The sequence below is a fragment of the Miniopterus schreibersii genome, assembly GCF_964146895.1.
Source record: "Miniopterus schreibersii genome assembly, chromosome: 6".
NCBI classification, from domain to species: Eukaryota; Metazoa; Chordata; class Mammalia; order Chiroptera; family Miniopteridae; genus Miniopterus; species Miniopterus schreibersii.
In genome coordinates this window covers 42,525,262-42,543,958 of record NC_138107.1, presented here as the reverse complement: position 1 = coordinate 42,543,958, position 18,697 = coordinate 42,525,262, and the positions used below count along the sequence as shown (strand labels likewise).

The 18,697-nt window shown below is 38.2% G+C and overlaps 1 protein-coding gene across 1 annotated transcript in view; it reads left to right on the top strand.

Moving 5' to 3' along the window:
• Nucleotides 1-18,697, top strand: part of MDN1 (midasin AAA ATPase 1) — a 131,757-nt gene that overhangs the window by 47,792 nt on the left and 65,268 nt on the right. Inside the window, exons 28-42 of the mRNA XM_081139934.1 lie at nucleotides 974-1,108; nucleotides 1,190-1,328; nucleotides 2,130-2,268; nucleotides 2,831-2,961; nucleotides 3,987-4,131; nucleotides 6,273-6,402; nucleotides 8,349-8,567; nucleotides 9,266-9,463; nucleotides 10,372-10,580; nucleotides 11,299-11,421; nucleotides 13,451-13,648; nucleotides 14,717-14,824; nucleotides 15,188-15,376; nucleotides 18,160-18,249; nucleotides 18,354-18,617. Of these exons, the coding sequence (XP_080996060.1) occupies nucleotides 974-1,108; nucleotides 1,190-1,328; nucleotides 2,130-2,268; nucleotides 2,831-2,961; nucleotides 3,987-4,131; nucleotides 6,273-6,402; nucleotides 8,349-8,567; nucleotides 9,266-9,463; nucleotides 10,372-10,580; nucleotides 11,299-11,421; nucleotides 13,451-13,648; nucleotides 14,717-14,824; nucleotides 15,188-15,376; nucleotides 18,160-18,249; nucleotides 18,354-18,617 (2,417 nt within the window). The remainder of the gene's footprint in view (nucleotides 1-973; nucleotides 1,109-1,189; nucleotides 1,329-2,129; nucleotides 2,269-2,830; nucleotides 2,962-3,986; nucleotides 4,132-6,272; nucleotides 6,403-8,348; nucleotides 8,568-9,265; nucleotides 9,464-10,371; nucleotides 10,581-11,298; nucleotides 11,422-13,450; nucleotides 13,649-14,716; nucleotides 14,825-15,187; nucleotides 15,377-18,159; nucleotides 18,250-18,353; nucleotides 18,618-18,697) is intronic.

Below are 18,697 nucleotides of genomic sequence, written 5' to 3'. Positions count from 1 at the left end.
GCCTTAGAGTCATAGAAAACTGATAGGTCAGATAATAATCAGAGCTCTGAGAGAAGGCAGCAATGTCGCCTGAGACTCAGGATTGACCATATTGGTTTAATCCATGGGAAGAATTTTTATGTTCTTTATGGTAGGATAGAAAGCATTTTAGAATGTTCTGATTTGAAAGGTGCTGAGTCATTAATGGGGTGGTTAATAAGCAAGGTGAGTAAATAGAACTAACTCATAAGAGTTGTAATTTCTTTCCTGGTAAAGAATAGATAGAAGAAGGAACACATTTAAAAAAATTTTTTTTAATTGAAATAAGACATATAGTGAAGTGGGTGAAGCACTCTCTTATTTCATGTACAGCTCGATGTATTTTTACATATGTATGTACTTATGTGCATCACTACCAAGGCCAAGATGTAGATTACTTCTAGTACTGCAGAAGAGTCTTTCATGGCTCTTGCCAGTCTTACCTCCCCAGGAGGTAACCAGTGCTTTGATATTGATCACCACTGATTGATTTTGACTGTGCTTGAGCTTCATCTAAATAGTATCATGAACTATGTACTCTGGTGGGTTTGGCTTCTTTTCACTCACTGTACTGTGAGATACAACTATGCTATTATGTGTATCAGGACTTCATTAAAAAAAATTATCGTGTTACAACCATGTTGTATGATGATACCATAATATGTTTATCCATTCTTATGTTGATGGACGTTTGGATCCCTTTCTTCTTTTTAGCTCTTATGAATAAAGCTACTCTGAACATTGCTCTCTATGTCTTTTGGTACACACATGTTCATTTTTGTTTGAGTCTACTTAGAAGTCATGTTGCTGGAGCATAGGGGAGGCATATGGTGAGTTGTCATAGGTTCTCCCAGTTTTCCAAAGTAGTTCTTCAGATTTCTTCTCCAGCAGCAGCAGCTAGTGAGAGTTTATATTCTCAACATCCCTTGACGGTATCTCATTTTTATTTTTTAAGGTTATATGCTTCTGGCAGGCCGAGTCAGGAAGCAGGAGGAGGTTGATGTGATTCAAGAAGTCCTTGAAAAACATTTCAAGAAAAAATTGTGTCCTCAATCCCTCTTCTCCAAAGAAAATGTCCTGAAATTGCTGAGTGAGTAGGCCAAAATATCCAGCGGAGAATAAATGAGTTATACTCATATTACAACCTAAATATTTATTCTACCTTTGATAGGTAAATTGTCTACTCAGATATCCACATTGGAGTCCAAGTTCAGCCATATTGTGTGGACTGAGAGCATGCGGAGACTGGCGATGCTGGTGGGAAGGGCGTTGGAATTCAGTGAACCAGTGCTGTTGGTTGGAGACACTGGGTAAAGTTCTCTGACAGTAACTGGTTATGAGGGTTCAGTTGAGTTCCAGAGGATTACGTGAGTTATCGCTGAAGGACTCATCAGGAAAGCAATCTTTGTTGTTGTTTTTTTCCTTTTGTTTCCTCCCTTTCTCTTTTTTCTGCCTCCTTCCCTGTCTTTATTAAGAAGCACTAGGGGATCTGTTGTTTGTTTTCCTCTACCTTTAGACCTTTGTGATAGAAAAGAATGATTTCTTGCATCATTATCATTGGCGCTTTTAAAAAATGTTATTTATTGATTTTAGAGAGAGGAAGGGGGAGAGAGAGAAACATTAATTTGTTGTTCCACTTATTCTAAATTCATTGTTGATTCTTGTTGATTGGTTGATCAAACCTACAACCTTGGCATATTGAGATGACGCTCTAACTACCTGAACTATCTGGCCAGGGCTATTTTTTTCCTATTATTTTAAACAGTGATTTTTATCCTGTAGGTGCATAGAGGAAAACAGCACATGAGCTAGTGTGTCTTGAAAGTCCGTAAGGATTGGCTTTTTTCCCCATCCCTTGGTGGTGGTTGGTAGAAGTATGAAAGGGTGGAATTCATGCCGTGTCTGCCATTCTGGATAAGAAACATGGCAGGGTGCTGGTGTTTTGGGGAAGTGCGCCCCAGGCCAGGGATGCAGACATCCTGTATTGGCCAGTAGTGTCTGCTGCTGCAGTGAGGCTCTCACCAGGGCTACCCTCTTTTGCTGACTGGGGTGTTTGTGGATGTGTATTTCAAATTCATGTTCCTTGTTAATGTAGTGTGTATCTCTGACAGGTGTGGGAAAACTACTATCTGTCAGGTGTTTGCGGCCTTGGCAAATCAGAAATTATACTCCGTGAACTGCCACTTACACATGGAGACATCAGACTTCCTGGGAGGGCTGCGGCCCGTGAGACAGAAGGCAAATGACAAGGTTTGTCCAATAGCAAGTGATGATGTGTACATTCATTTAAATGACTGCAGTTAGCACTGTGCCTAAGTCAACTGTGGGATTTTGTGCATGGTAGGGTCTTTGGGGTTTTTTGTTTGTTTTTTTGTTTTGTTTTTTAAATATATTTTTATTTCAGAGAGAGGAAGGGAGAGAGAGATAGAAACATCAATGATGAGAGAGTCATTTATCCTCTGCCTTTTGCATGCCCCCTGCTGGGGATTGAGTCCTAAACCTGGACATGTGCCCTGACCGGGAATCGAACCACGATCTCCTGGATCATCATAGATAGGTTGGTGCTCAGCTGCTGAGCTACGTCAGCTGGGCCATGGTAGGGTTTTTGATTCCAGATTTGATATGTATCTTCAGATTTTCTCTGGTCTGTAAGGGGCCTCATGAGCACCCCGTTGTGTAGCATCTATCCCTTGCTCTCAGACCTTTGCTTTCTGGCAGAATGACCACTTCACTCTAGCAGACACCAGTTAGTTACATGTGTGTTGTCTTGTGGACAGATGCCTTTAATTTCACCTCCTTTTCCACACTGTAGGAAGAAATTGACACATCAAGACTCTTTGAGTGGCATGATGGGCCTCTGGTTCTGGCCATGAAGGAGGACAGCTTTTTCCTCTTGGATGAGATCTCACTGGCCGACGACTCTGTCCTGGAAAGGCTCAACAGGTACAATTCTCATGTTTGATGTTTTTGCTGGTCTTGTTTTTATAGATATTATTATTTTTGTGTAGTAGTGATTTTCATAGGTACATAGTAAATATTTGAAAATGGTAATGATTCACTACTGTTTTTTGGCCTTACCGCTTAGGATCTCCTTTAGGAGGCCTACGTTTTTTGTTTTGCTGTCAGTAATCAGACAGATGGGACTGTGGGATGGCTAGGCTAAAACAAATGAGCCTAAGTTAAAATTTTTCTTTAAAGTAAATTATCTGGCTCTTAATCTTTTTTTAAAGAACTAGAATCAGCATCCTAGATATTATGGCTCTACAGCCTCTCAAAACCTCAGACCAATATAAATCATGATATATACCTATTTTACTCTCTTTATTGGGCTATAATTTACATGTCATAAAACGTACTCATTTTAAATGTATAATCCAGTGAATTTTAATAAATTTACTGTTTTGCAACCACCACAGTCCAGTTTTACAGCATTTCCATCATCCCAGTAGGATCCCTGTTGCCCACTTACAGTTTATCTCTGATGCCACTTCTGCTACTAATCTACTTTTTGTCTCTAGATTTGTCTTTTGAGGACATTTTGCAAATGGTCTCTTCTCTCATTTTGCATTGATGTTTTGCAAAAACATTCTTGTTGTAGCCTATAAGTAGTTTGTTTCTTTGGATACATCGTATATTTTTTGTCCATTCACCACTTAATGGTATTGGGAGTATTTCTACTTTTATGAATAATGCTGCCATGAACATGTACATGCAAGACTCTCATTTTTAAAACAAATGACACAATGACATAAAGGGAAAAGGGATTCTTTTTCTTTAATCAGAAATATTGTTCCATCACTCAGGTGGGATAATGAATCATTTTAAATTGTGTGATAGGAAGCCATTAACTAAAGTTAAAGCTCAGCAGAGGAGATAACTTTTTCCTTTTTAAAGAACATTGAAGACCACAAAATAGGAAGAATACATAAGCCTTTTCTAATCTTATATTTTCCAAATTTTTCTTTTAGTGTCCTTGAAGTAGAAAAGTCTCTGGTATTAGCAGAAAAAGGCAGCCTAGAAGACAAAGATAATGAGGTAGAGCTGTTGACTGCTGGTAAAAAATTTCGTATCTTAGCAACCATGAACCCTGGGGGCGACTTTGGAAAAAAAGAGGTAAAAACCATATTCCAGAAGCATAATTTTTTTTTTTAAACTTTTTGATCATAGCTCCGTGGCACCCTTAAATGCAGAATATAAAAGTACAGGTGAAATTTTTATGTTGGGTAGAAACTGGGTAAAAGGTAAAAATCCAGAAAGGTATTTTAGGATTATTATAAGGTTGAAAAAGAATTCTGACAGGTAAACATTCCTTATTTGGCATCTCACTTTGTCTATGTGCCTGAAATTTCATTGTTCCAGTTACTCTGTCCAGGTCTTTACATATGTTACCGTAATAAATACAAGAGCTCTGTGAGAATGTTATTTTTCTACTTTTGTGGATGAGAAAAGTTGAAACTGAAATTTAATCTCAAGCTCTGCTTCTAGAGTCTACTCTCTTAAACATGAATATGGCTTTATGAGTGATTTAAAGTGTCAAAAAAGAAACCGTAGCCAAGAACCTCTTTTGGTTTTGGTGTACCTGTTCTTTTAAGGGTTCTGGGGTTATCTCAGACTGTTGGAAAGAAATGGGTGCAGGTGGTTTCTTCTCTTCAGAGGGTGGTGGTAGGATCTACCCAGGACCTAACACCCCAAGCTCTGGGATTTCAGGCTCGCGAAGCCTCTCAGTGGAGGAGTCTGCATTGTGTGGGACTCTGGTCTGTTAAAGTTAGGAGAAGGGTAGTGTGGTGGCGATCAGGGATGATGAGAAGAACCAGGGAGAGGAATGATTTTAGAGAGAGGAGGGGGGAGAGAGAGAAACATTAATTTGTTGTTCCACTTATTCTAAATTCATTGGTTGATTCTTGTATGTGCCCTGGCCCGGGAATCAAACCTACAACCTTGGCGTATCATTCATTTGATTGTGAATGAAAGCAATTCAGATTCTTGGTAAGTTGGTAGGTATTTGAAATGCAAACATGGTATTTTGGCCCTAATTTTCTCAGTATCATAAGAAGGAAGATTATATCACTGTGCCTCAAGAAATGTTCTGAACAGAAGAAATAAAATACACCACAGTTTCAAACAAAATATGAAAACTGGTTTCTTGCCAAGTGGAAATAGCACAGAGGATGTGATTTGAAGGTTGTATATGTTAACTTGCCCATCAGGTCAGCTTAAGTTTTTCTTAGCCAAAGATTGCCAACTTCTATTTTGCATGCCTATCAAGCAGACAGAGGTAGGATTCTGAAGACCAGAGGAGTTCCTTATCTAGGCTGGCTATGAGGAACACTCACGAGTTTCCTAGGTCTTTTTTTAAATTTAACTTACTGATTTTTTTAGCAAGAGGAGGGGCGGAAGACATTGATTTGTTGTTCATTTCTACATTCCTCGGGTGCTTCCTGTATGTGCCCTGACTGGAGAGCGAACCCACAACCTTGGCTTATTGGGACGATGCACTAACCAACTGAGCTACCCAGCCAGGGCCACTCTGTGTCTTAATTGAGCAGCTTCTGAGTACAGGCTTTGTTCCTGGTCCTGCTGTGGTAGGCTAGATTGGCAGTGGATTGTCAAGTAAAAGGAAAACGATGATAAACAGATAACAACATACATGTGTCATCACAAGCATTTGTGAATGGAGCTTCAGTGATCTAGGGGGAGGGTAAGAAAGGTAAGAGGAATCCAGTCTGAGGGCAGAGGCCCTAAGACCGGAGGGACAACAATTCTTTGTTACATAAGACGTAAAATATATATCTCATAATTTTACTCTCTTTGAGCCACAAAGAGGTTTTCTCCTACTTCAGACAGTTCTCCCTATGGGAAGATAGCATTATTTTCTCTAAAGCATTGGTTATATAACTGCAGGTAAAGTAAAAGAAGGGCCTTTGGTTAGGGGAAGGTGTTCAGGATAGGGACTTGCCCAGTGGGTCTGGAACCCTTTTTGTACCACTTATACTTTATATGACTTTGAAGCTCTGTACCATGTCTATCAAGAAGTGATGGCAATACCAACTTGGAAGATGTGGTAGAGGTTAATGAGGTGACACATGGTAGGAGCCAAGACAAAGTAGGTCTTCAGTAAATCGTATCTAGTGGTAGAGGTAGCAAAAGAAGCATCTGGTACTTGCCAGACTCACAGCTAACGTTTTCTTAAAGGATTTGTTCTCTAGCTCTCCTCATAGGTTTTACATTCACATTGCGGTTTGTGTTCCTTACAGCTGTCTCCTGCCTTAAGGAACCGGTTTACCGAAATATGGTGCCCTCAGAGCACAAACCGTGAAGATTTAAAACAGTTAATCAGCAGTAATCTTCGTTCAGGATTGTCTCTGGGCAGAATAGATCATAAAGGTGAGTTTTCAGGTGGTGGTGGTAATGGGATGGAGGGACTGTGTGTTGAAGGTGAGAGGTGTGGTATAGGACACTAGCAGCATGTATATATGGTGTATATAAGGAGAAGGGGAGGTAGGGAAATGGGAGCAAAATAGACCTAAGGAAATGATACTAGCCTATTACCATCTACTAAAGTGTTCTTTTTTCCCATTGCCTCCTTCACCAGGGTTATTAAATTCTGGCTTTTTTATTGCTTCACGTTGGCTATCATTATATATTTATTAGCTAAGGATAAGGAAAATCGGGTTAAATTTTAGTCCTACTAAAATTTGGTTAAATCTGGTTAAATTTTCACCTTTAGAAAATGTTCATAGAATTTTAAACTGCATTTCTTTGGTTATCAATTCTTAGGATATCCAGTAAGAGTCAAAACATTTATTATGTAGGTTTTTGGGGGTTTTTTTTAGAGTTCTTAGTTTATTAATCCTCTAATGAAAAATCGGCACAGTCACTCCAGATAATGTCACTGAAGAACCTTTACTCCTTTTTGCCAGCACCAACACTGGCCTTGTGGTCCCCCTGGCTTTCTTCATTCAGTTCTTGTGTTCCTTTCTCTGTTTTCTTGAGGTCTTCTCACACAGGCCATGTCTTAAAAGTCTATGTTTGGGTTCAGTTTTCTTTGCATAATCCAAGGATTCATAAAATCATGCTAAAGCCAGTTGTCTTGCCACCACCAAAATGGGTTCTGAGTCTGAACACTAAGATGACGTCCAGTGTGGTCTTACACATTTTGGCTACGTTTTCCCAAATTTCTCTCTTAAGTATTATTGCCTTCCCAGGGTGAAGGGTTTGTTTCTGCTGAAGTAGGCTGTTGGTCAGGAACTTCCTGGTCTAGATAGTTACTGTGTTGTTCATGATAGTGGCTGATCTCTAAGCAGCTAGGGAGGAAAAGCATGCGGCTCTTTTTTAATTGAGCCTAGATCGATTTGATACATATATTTTTAATTTTTTTATTGAGGTATGATTGACATACAACATTGTATTAGTTTCAGGTGTACAACATAATGATTTGATATTTGTGTATATTGTGAAATGATTACCACAATAAATATAGTTCATATCTGTCACCATGATGTATAGACATGTATCCTTGAGTTGTTGTTTCTAAAAATGGAAATAAAGAACTTAACAGCTCCCTTTGGTTATGGCCAGCTTGCTCTCCAGAAAGACGTTCTCATTCTTAGCGCTGTCAGCAACTTATTTAGTAAATGTGCCTACTTGGCCTTGGCCTTCCAACATAAAGTTTTCATTTTTTAAAATACAATGAAATGCATTATTTTATCCTTGTTAATTTAATGGCTGCTCCAAAATTTCATTTTCTTCAATTACTAGCGACATGGAGCATTCTATGTGGCATATTTCCAAATATTGTAGAGCATGAAATTATAAGTAGAATGGCCATTTAACCTAAATCATGAAATAAAACTTATGAGTTCTATAATTTGCTGAATTCTGATTGATGCATTGATTTAAGAAAACAAAAAGCCTGAACTAAATCCCTCTAAAAATGTGGCATTCCCCATTCCAATGAATCATTTTACAATATAGTAAAGTTTGTATATTTTTTAAGGTCTTTGTGTCTTAACTTCCAAATTGTGTCTGAACATGTACAAATGAATATTTGAGTTTTCAGAGTGTAACTTTTTAGGCTATAATTCTCGTGTGTGTTCATTAAAAATTTTTTTTTAATTTTTGTATATGTGGAATGATATTTATGAACCCCCCTTAAGAATGTATTAAGAGCAATGGAACCCCCTCAGCAAAAACATTAATGTGAATTCACAGAAATTTGCAGTCTCATGGATCATTGAGTCACTTTAGGCCATCTGTGGGCCCCAGGCTATAATAACCTCCCTGATTTGGAGTGTTTGTGAAAGGTAAACACTTGCTTCCTTGTGTCATAGGGGCTGACATAGCTGAGGTGATGCTGGATTTCATTGACTGGCTGACCCACCAGGAATTTGGCCGAAGGTGTGTGGTCAGTATCAGAGACATCCTGTCCTGGGTTAACTTCATGAACACAATGGGGGAGGAAGCTGCTTTGAAAAGGACAGAGACCATCTCCACTGTGACATCTTTTGTCCATGCTGCATGCCTGGTGTACATAGATGGAATAGGTTCAGGTATGTTGTCTGTTAGCCTGTGGGAACAGGGATTAGGGTAAAGTGGAGAGTAGTGAAATGGAGCAAGTCCAGACCTCTTACCCAGATACATTATAGAATCACTTACTCTAACATTTCCAAGTTCAAAATGGCTTTCCTTTCCTTTTTCACTCTTTTTGAGATGTGATTGATAATAAAGGTATACCAAAAACTTCTCATTGCTTATAGGCAAAGGGCTTAGTAAACATGAAGTGGTGATCATGAGTAGGAAGAAGACTGTTGGAAATGTCCTTGTTCCTGAAGGACGATAATTCTTAACATGAACAATTATAGTTAATGGGCCTGAGTCCTTTAGTTTAAGTTTATATATAATTTCATAAAATTCAGTATTTAAGTTCTGTTTCTTAGCTCTGAAGATCTGAAATATAAACCAAAATGATCAGTAGTACCACATTAGTTACTCTTATCTCCAGGCTGATTTATTATGGAGTGCCTAGAACACTTTACTGAATAAGTTGCTGCAGAATTGATGATCTATAAATTGTGGGGAGACAGAAGTCCGACTTCTTCCCTAAGACCGCTTACATATAGCAATCATATTTAGGCTATAATGCAGCTAGGGCTTCATTTCCCCAGGAAACTGGCCTAGAGCTCTGGTTGAATGGTTGTGAAGCTTGGTGTTATGCTGTTGTTTGATGGACTAATCATCTCTCTTTTAGGGGTCACTTCCTCTGGGTTTGGTACGGCCCTCTTGGCTCGCAAAGAATGTCTGAAATTCCTAGTCAAGAAACTTTCCAAGATAGTCCGACTTACAGAATGTCAGAAAAATGAATTGAAGATTTATGACAGACTCAAGGCCAAGGAATTCACTGGGATAGATAACCGTTGGGGAATTCATCCATTTTTTATACCAAGAGGTAAGGATGATTTTAAATAAATGAAGATTCTCTTCTTGTATATCATAGATACTTGACTTCTTCTGTGACTTTTTGTTTTAGTATGTCATACTCATGATTATTTTTGAACTAGTTATCTGAGTTAGATTCTCATTTGGTGTAACTGTAATTGTGTGGTGGTTAAAAACATATAACTGGAATGTAAAAATAGGGGGAAATGTAGTCTATAATCTGTGAATAAATTATCTTGTAAAAATGCACATATTTATTATCTGATCCTCAAAACAAGAGCTTTCCTATAGTGATAGTTCAGCTCATATGTACCAACTGTAGAACCTCATCGCCGTTTACAAAAGTAGTTTTGTGAATCCTTGAGGACGGGTTTGTGTCACTCATCTTCCTGTCCCTGGCATCTGACATAGCCTAGCAGTCAGAGGCATTCAGAAAATGTCTGTTGATTGAGTGAATGGATGATTGATTAAATGGGAAATGCATGTAATGCATCCTGAATTGTCTTGGTGGCCTGAAAGCCTGGGTGAAATTGTTTAATATGGAACCATGTGGCCTATATGCCTAGTCTACACTTGACTTTTAGGAAAAACCTACTTACAATGGTAAGTTTTACAAGTACCTGTAGTATTTCCAGGTATAGGTTGTAATAGGTCTGTCTTCCCTATGTAGTAGGTATACATATAGGTGTAAGAGATCGAGAGATTTGTGCAGTAGACACAGTTGAGGAAAGTGTGCTTCTGGTTGTTCCTCTGAAGTGTTTCATGGGCCCCAGAGTGGAGACCAAGCATTTTCACCACAGATGGTACTTCACTTACTGACGGTCTATACTTGGTGCATTCTCATAATCTTCGGTTGACATGTATGTATGATTTGGTGTTGTCCAGCTTATATGTTTGTGTGTTTTTTCTCCACTTAAGGACCAGTCCTGCACAGGAATAACATTGCTGACTATGCACTCAGCGCTGGCACCACAGCTATGAATGCCCAGAGGCTCTTAAGAGCTACAAAATTGAACAAACCCATTCTCCTGGAGGGCTCCCCTGGTGTGGGCAAGACGAGTTTGGTGGGAGCATTAGCAAAGGCTTCAGGCAACACCCTTGTTCGAATCAACTTGTCAGAGCAGACGGTAAGCTTAGTCATTCTACAGCTGATGAGGATAGGTATAGGGAGTAATGTTTGTATCTGTTTCCAGTTTCTGAATCAGTAATAGTGATGACATCTTCAGTATCCCAAATATTTCCTGGCTGTGAAAGACCACAGCAACATCACCTTCCAAATTAATTCTCCTGAGTTCATTGATAACTGACAACTATAATAATATTTTCTCTGGATGCTTTATTCTAATTCTCTTTTGAGAATTATCCACTCCAGTATTTATTTTACTGTAACCTCTTTTTGGTTTTTTTCTTTTAAAATAAAAGTTAGTAAAAATAAAATGACCTTTAAACAACCTTATGAAAATGTGGAGCAGAGATGACAGATTAAATGAGAATCTCTTGGAATGGGGTCTGGGAGCAGGGCCTGAACATTGTTATTGGTTTTTTGGTTTTTATTTTTTTTTATTTTTTAAGCTCACCAATTTCCAAGTACAGCCACAGTTGGGAACTACTGATTTGGAGCTCCAGCTCCAGTTGATTAATACTTGGAGCATTGTGATAGGAAGGTTCTTGGGGGCATGTCTGGGCTCCTGGTAAAGAATGCTGGGATCAATTAGTTCTATCTTGGAAGTAAGAGGGAAATGTGGCCTAAGGCCAAAGTATTTATCATTTTAGGTTTTAGGTCTTTGGATCTAGTTAAATTTTTATGTAATTTTGGCTTTTTCTCAATTTTTCCCCCTCCCAAAGGACATCACAGACCTGTTTGGAGCAGATCTACCTGTTGAAGGTGGCAAGGGAGGAGAGTTCGCATGGCGTGATGGCCCCTTGCTGGCAGCTCTGAAGGCTGGCCATTGGGTTGTGTTGGATGAGGTAAAGGGATTGTCCATCATATCATATTTTTCATAGCTCTAGGGCATTTTTCAGTGGATGATCATGCTCTTGCCTAGTAAAGACAAATTCTCTAATGAAAAGAATCCTCCACTTTTAAGAATAGAAATAGCCACTTGTCAGAAAGCACATATAGAAGCTCCTTTATATATATAACCTACACACTTTCCTACTTTTGTAAGGTAGCCTGCAGAGAAAAACTGCCTCTTCATTGGTGTTTTCTTGTAGTCTCCGGCAGACTTGCTGTTTGTATTTATTTCATGGGTATTTTACAGATAGTGTCAGCCAACTCATGTTGTATCAGAGCAACAGAGACGGGAAAGTTATCTTAAGAAGAGACATACAAAAATGGTGATAACTGATCAGTGTTACATGTATATTGGATAAATTAATGACCAGAAGAACACATTATGAGACCTATGATAAGTGCTGAATCTCAGTGACTGAGAGGCAGCTTGAAACAAGGAAAAGTACTCCACAAAAATTAAAAATTTAAGGTTGTGGCCAGAGGAGTCAGGTCAGTTTGGGATGTGCCGTGTTAATTCAGGAAAAGGCTAGGAAGTAGTTGTGGAGCTTCAATGATTAGAGTGATGAAAGTGCTACAGATGAAACTTGACATAGGCCCCAGCTGGTTTCCTAGGTTCAGACCTTCCTTTGGTCTGAAGTCAGAGGGCATGCTGGGGCATTCCTTTTCTGCTCAGCTGCTTCCTACTTAACTAGGGGAAATAATTAAGGAGAGAGTTGTTGCCCCCTACCCCCAAATATTTTTTGAAAAAGATGTGTGATAGAATATTCATTATCCAGGAAAAAAGAAGGCCTCGTTTAAAGCTTAAGACTTCTAACCATACTTCAAGTGAGTGAAAATGCATCCGGGGACCACAAGGCACTGGACTTGCAATCACATTTCAGCGCAGCTTTTAGAACTTCACCTGCTTGCCCTAGCCGATGTGGTTCAGTGGTTAGACCATTGGTCCAAGCACCAAAGGGTCTCGTGTTCAATTCCTGGCCCAGGGTATGGACCTGCTTTGCAGGTTCAGTAGTGTCTCTTCCCACCTCCCCCCCACTCTCCTTTGGGGTGCCTGCTGGAAGCAACCAATCATTGTGTCTCATATTGATGTTTCTCTCTCTCCCCCCTTCCTCCCTCCCGTCCACTCTCTGAAAAGCAATGGGAAAAATATCCTCCGGTGGGGATTAACAGAAAAAAAAAAAGAAATAGAATTTCATCTGTTTGGAAATAAACAGTGGAGTCTGTGCTTTGTAGTGCTTGTGTAAATATTACATTTGAAATTCTAGTATAATTCGGGTTTTGCCCATTTGAATTTTATTGATTCACATTTTCCCAATTGAATTTTTCCATGTTACCTAAAAACGACTCATATTTCCCATCACTGAGCTCTGAACTCAGCATCTCAAGACCTTTATTCAACACTTGGCATTTTTGGCATAAAAACCTTGTATTTGTTCTTGTTCATGAAACTGTTTGTGAAAGTTAGCTATGTAGATTCACTTTATGTCATTTATATTGTGACTTTTAGGCACATTTGGAGATTCATTCAGTACTTGAGCTGGGAAAGATATTTATTTATTTAAGTATTTAAAGAGCTATCTTATCATCTTTTAAAATCCCAGAGTGCAAAAATGACATATCTGTGTATTGGCAAGTTTTTCTTGTAAGCTGTGATTTATAAAGGAGGTTGATATAGGTGCACATAATGGATACAGTTTAATTTTGGAGAAGATTTTAACTGCTTTTTAAAAATTCAGTCTTAATATTTAGTTTACTGAAAAAATTATTGCTAGTTTACAGACATCACCTCTAATATGTATGTGAAATAGGAGTGGGATTATTACACGTCAGTCCACAGCTCAACTTAAGAAATAGAAATGTTAGAATACTATATGAGCTTCCTCCTCCTCAAAATAACACTGTCTTTTTGCATATTATTCCTTTGCTTTTTGTTATACTTACACAGCATATATAACACATGTATGTATTTTCTTTTCCAAATAGCTCAACCTGGCTTCTCAGTCTGTATTGGAAGGACTCAATGCTTGTTTTGACCACCGAGGAGAAATCTATATTCCTGAGTTAGGAATGAGCTTTCAAGTACAGCATGAAAAGACGAAGATTTTTGGGTGTCAAAATCCCTTTAGACAAGGAGGCGGGAGGAAGGGCTTGCCCAGGTCTTTCCTTAATAGATTCACTCAGGTGAGATATCCTGTTACCACAGAGACCACAGGTGGAGTGTTGGGGATGATAAAACTACTGGCACGTAGCTGTTAGGATGTTCTCTTGGAGAATGAGAGAGAATCAGTTTAATGATCTGTTTTTCAATTCCATGTCTTTACATGATAAATATTAATGCAACTGATTTCCATCACTTCTCTCCTGGTGTGAATCCCTTTGTTTTATGTCCCAGAGGACCTAGTGTGTTACCAGTTGGAAGAGTAAGGTCACCACCCTCTGCAGGATTCTATTACTGTTCTCAGGATTAAGGCCAACATAGGACCTTTTCAAGTGTCCACATGATCTATTAAGACATTAAAAGAATTTTATAATGAAAACATTGCATTTTAATTTTTTAAAAATGTGAAGGAACAGAAAACTACCATGAAGAATTAAAAATCCAGTATTCTCCATACCAAAGTCAACCATAATTCGCATTTGGTATATTTTCTTACTGCCTTAATTCACATTTGCAGATATAGTGGGGGGGGGGGGGGAGAGAGAGAGAAAGAGAGTGTGTGTGTGTGTGTACATACATATGCTAAATTGTTTTAACATCTGTTTTTTAAAGTTTGGCTAATCTAGAGGTTTGGAAATGGCTTTAGATGTTAGCTTTCTTTAATGTCCCTTTCCCTTGATAATTAAAAATTTGCTAAGTATCTTCTAAGAATAGTTTATTATGAAAAACTCCAAACATATTGAAAAGTTGAACAGATTTGTACTAAATGTTCATATGCCTACCTACCGTCCAGAATTTTGGAAGGAAATTTAAAAATATATATATTTAAAATGTGTTGCATGTATTTTTTTCTTTAATTTAATAGAGTGGAGCTGACAGGAAAAAACTCATTTGCTTTATATTTCAAATATTTTATATGATTTTATATTCTAAAAATGCAGTTTCTAGAACTGAAAAAAAATGTGTGTGTGTATAACTGAGGAATTGTTACTTTGATGTCATAAAAATTTTATATCACAGATGGTAGTAATTTCTCGTGTTTAGTAAAGAGAAACTATAACATCTGTCCATGTTATTTTTGGATTTTATAGGTTTTTGTGGATCCCCTTACAGTAATTGACATGGAGTTCATTGTCAGTACCTTGTTTCCAGCCATTGACAAAAATATTGTTAAGAAAATGGTTGCTTTCAACAATCAGGTAAGTACCTACTTGCATTAATTGTTATTTATTTTCCTGGCTGTAATTGAACTATCATTTTTTTAACATGGGTTGCTACCAAATTACCAGTCTTTGTAAGATAAATCACATAGAATTCTACTAGTTTACTGTGGGAGGGAAGCTACTCATTTGTGGGTTACAGTAATTCATTTCTATCGTATATATCAGTGTTAACGCTTATAGGGTATTCCTAGCATTTAGAAGTCTGGATTGGAAAAAGACATCTAAATCAAGTCTATTAATTTCTGTTTTAGATTATGTGTGCATTTGTAGTACATTAATATACTTCATGCAGTGCCTGACAATGGGATGTGTTTTCTGATAAAGGTATTTTCTTTTTAGATTGATCATGAAGTGACTGTTGAGAAGAAATGGGGCCAAAAAGGAGGACCATGGGAATTCAACCTCCGGGACCTTTTCCGCTGGTGTCAGTTGATGCTGGTTGACCAGTCCCCTGGCTGTTATGATCCTGGTCAGCATGTGTTTTTGGTCTATGGTGAAAGAATGAGAACCAGGGAAGACAAAGAAAAGGTGAGTTTCACACTTGCTGTTTGTGATTTTTCCATCTGAAAGGTGATTGCTTCATAAGGGATAGAAAGGGCATACTCACAAATAATACAAAACTCAATAAAGCTGCTTGGAAATTTAGAAGTTAAGGGAAGAGACTATACATTCACCTACCTCAGGGTCTCACCGTATAGAGTAGTTTGCATTGGAGTACACACTTTGCTTTTCCATCTGAATCTTCATGATTGTAAACTTTCCAAAACAGTATTGCCTCCAGAAATAAAGAACTAGGTTTCCATCATCTTTCCAGGCACAAAGGGAAGAAGCAGCAGCAAGGAAGAGACAGGTGATACCCAGTAGGAGAAAAGGGTTTTCTGTTTTTAAATAAGTGTCAAACTACAAAGTATTTTACCTAAAAAGTGTAAGTGGATATATAAAGAAAGTAATCTAAATGGAAGTAAAAGCATTCCTTCGTAAGTAGAACATAACACTTGAATTCCCAGCTTAATACACTGTGGTAATGTGTGCATTTTGCTTTGTGGTATTTAAAGTCCATTCTCACTGAATACTCAGAACAGCTGCAGGTGGGAGGTGCTGTCATGACCTCTTCCAGATGAGGATCCAAGACTCAGAGTCATGGAGTCTCACAGGTAGCAAGTGGCAGAGCCAGCCCTTGGCCCAGACCTTTCCACTTTGCTATTCCACATCGCAACTGCTTAAAAACTAATCAACACACAGATCCATGCGTTACAAGTGGAAACCACCTCCTTGAAATGTGAAGCTATGACTATCCCATAGTACATGTGGCTTTCACACACCTTTCATTCTGCTGAGTGCCCAGATCCCTTTGTATGTGATATTCAGAATCTAGTCACACGTTAGCAACTCATTTGTTATGTGTAACTGGCTTTCTGTCATTAATTTTTACAGTTTTATTGATATACAGTTCATGTACCATCAGCTAGAATTTTAATTTCTTGATTCTCTTACTTGGTAGTATGTTAACTGTGGCCAGGCACTGGCCAGTTGTTGGGTAATTGATGTTGATCACATGGTGCATCACAGTGGGCTGTGGAAGGTTTCCATCACTCCTCTAATTGACTTATCATAACACCAAATAGGTTTTTCTGAAAAAGAAAGTGTTAGGAGACATAATAATAGAAAGAGAAAGGCTATAAAAACTGGAAGTCAGATAAATTGAATCTGACTTTATAAAATTAAATAAACCAGCTAAATTATGAAAGTATTTATAATTTTAACTCTGGTAGATTATCAGGAAGAGGAGAATATATGCTTTAGAGTGGATTATAAAGCCAGAAATTGCCTGAACTCAGAAGTAGGTGACAAGAGCACTTTCTCCTGTGCTGCATTTTGTTCTGTAGTCAGTGTTTGACATTGATTATGATTTTACCTTTTTTAAAAAATGTTTTTACTGACTTAGGAAGGGAGAAGGAGAGAGAAACATCGATCCGCTGCCTCCTTCTGCATGGCCCCTACAGGGGATCGAGCCCGCAGCTGGACATGTGCCCTGACCAGGAACAGGCAACCTCTTATATGGGTTGATGCTCAATCACTGAGCCACACCTGCTGGGCATGATTTTTCCTCTCCTAGTATTTTCCAGGCTCTATGTATGTATGTATGTATGTATGTATGTATGTTGAGGTATAATTTACTTGTATAACATTGTGTTAGTTTCAGGTATACAACACAATGATTTGATATTTGTATACATTGCAGAATGATCACAATAAGTTAATATCTGTCACCTTACATAGTACAAAAATTTTTTTTTTCTTTTGATGAGAACTTTTAAGATCTACTCTCAGCAACTTTCAGATATACAATACAGTATTATTAATTATAGTCACCATACTGTACCTTATATTCCCATGACTTACAATAGTGTTATTTTGATTTTCTGACTTCAGTCCAGTGTGCAGTGATTTGTATAAGTATTTGCCACTTTTTTAGAAACAAGCAACTTGATGTAAATATTTTTCATGCCTGGAATTTTCCTGCTGCTATGGTCTAAATTGGTGGTTTTTATTACTCCATCCCCCCTGCCCCATTTCCCCACCCCTGCCTCAGCTCCTTTTAGATTTTTAAAAGAGATCCAAAGAAGAAACAAGGCTAATGGAAAGTTTTCTAAGTATTCCTGCTAAGGAAGGGACAACTGAATGCAAATAATGAGAGAAATAACTTTGGTTGTCATTTTGCATAAATATGTAGGAAGAATATACAATGCTTTTGGAGTCAGACGGCCTTAAATTTAAAATCAGTTATTAACCATGAGCAAATCATGTAACTCTTGTGAATCTTGTTATCCATATCTATAAAATAGAAATAATACCTATTTTGCAAGGCTTTAAGGACCAGAAATAATCTTTATTAAAGCACCCACTATAATGTTTGGCACATAGTAGGTACTCAAGAAATAGTCATTGTCCTTCATAGTATTTATATTGCTGTCCTCTTCTCCCTTTTTAGGTTGTATCTTGAATGATGAAAGCAAATTTCTTTTTTTTAATCTCTAGATTTGCCATGGTATCCGTGGCTTTATTTTAATTTATGGTACATTAACACTGAATTTCAAATAGTTCAAGATTATATGACTGCCCTTTTCTTGAGCTCCAGTTTGCTTTCATTTTGAAGAATTAAGTAAGTGTAACCTATCCTTTTTATAAGAGAAAATTCTAAAGGGTAAGGATATTGTGACTAGTTCTCTCACAATATTGTGACTCAAATTGCTGTGCATGTTTTCTGTAAGTATTCTAGAAGGTTTGATTGTACCATCTTCTTCCTTTAGGTCATTGCTGTATTTAAGGATATGTTTAGTTCAAATTCAAACCCATACGTGGGAACCAGACTATTTCACATCACTCCCTATGATGTTCAGGTGAGGAAACCAGGATAATCCTCTATTCTTTTACAATTTTCTGATTTCTTCTGCTCCCACTACCAGACAACGCTTGGGAAGTCTCACTGGCATGTCTTTTTCAGCTGGGCTACTCAGTCCTTTCCCGTGGCAGCTATGTTACTCCCCCATCCCGCCATCCCCTGTTGCTCCTGCACCAGTCGTTACAGTCTCTGGAGTCAGTTATGAAGTGTGTGCAGATGAGCTGGATGGTCATCCTTGTGGGTCCAGCCTCTGTGGGCAAGACCAGTCTGGTCCAGCTTCTGGCACAACTTACTGGTCACACATTAAAGATCATGGCTATGAACAGCTCAATGGATACCACGGAGCTTCTGGGTGGATTTGAGCAGGTAAGTGGTCTGATTGATAGTCTTCTGGCTTGGTGGTGACTGTAAGAAGCAGTGTTCTTTGACTCTGACAAATGGCTGTT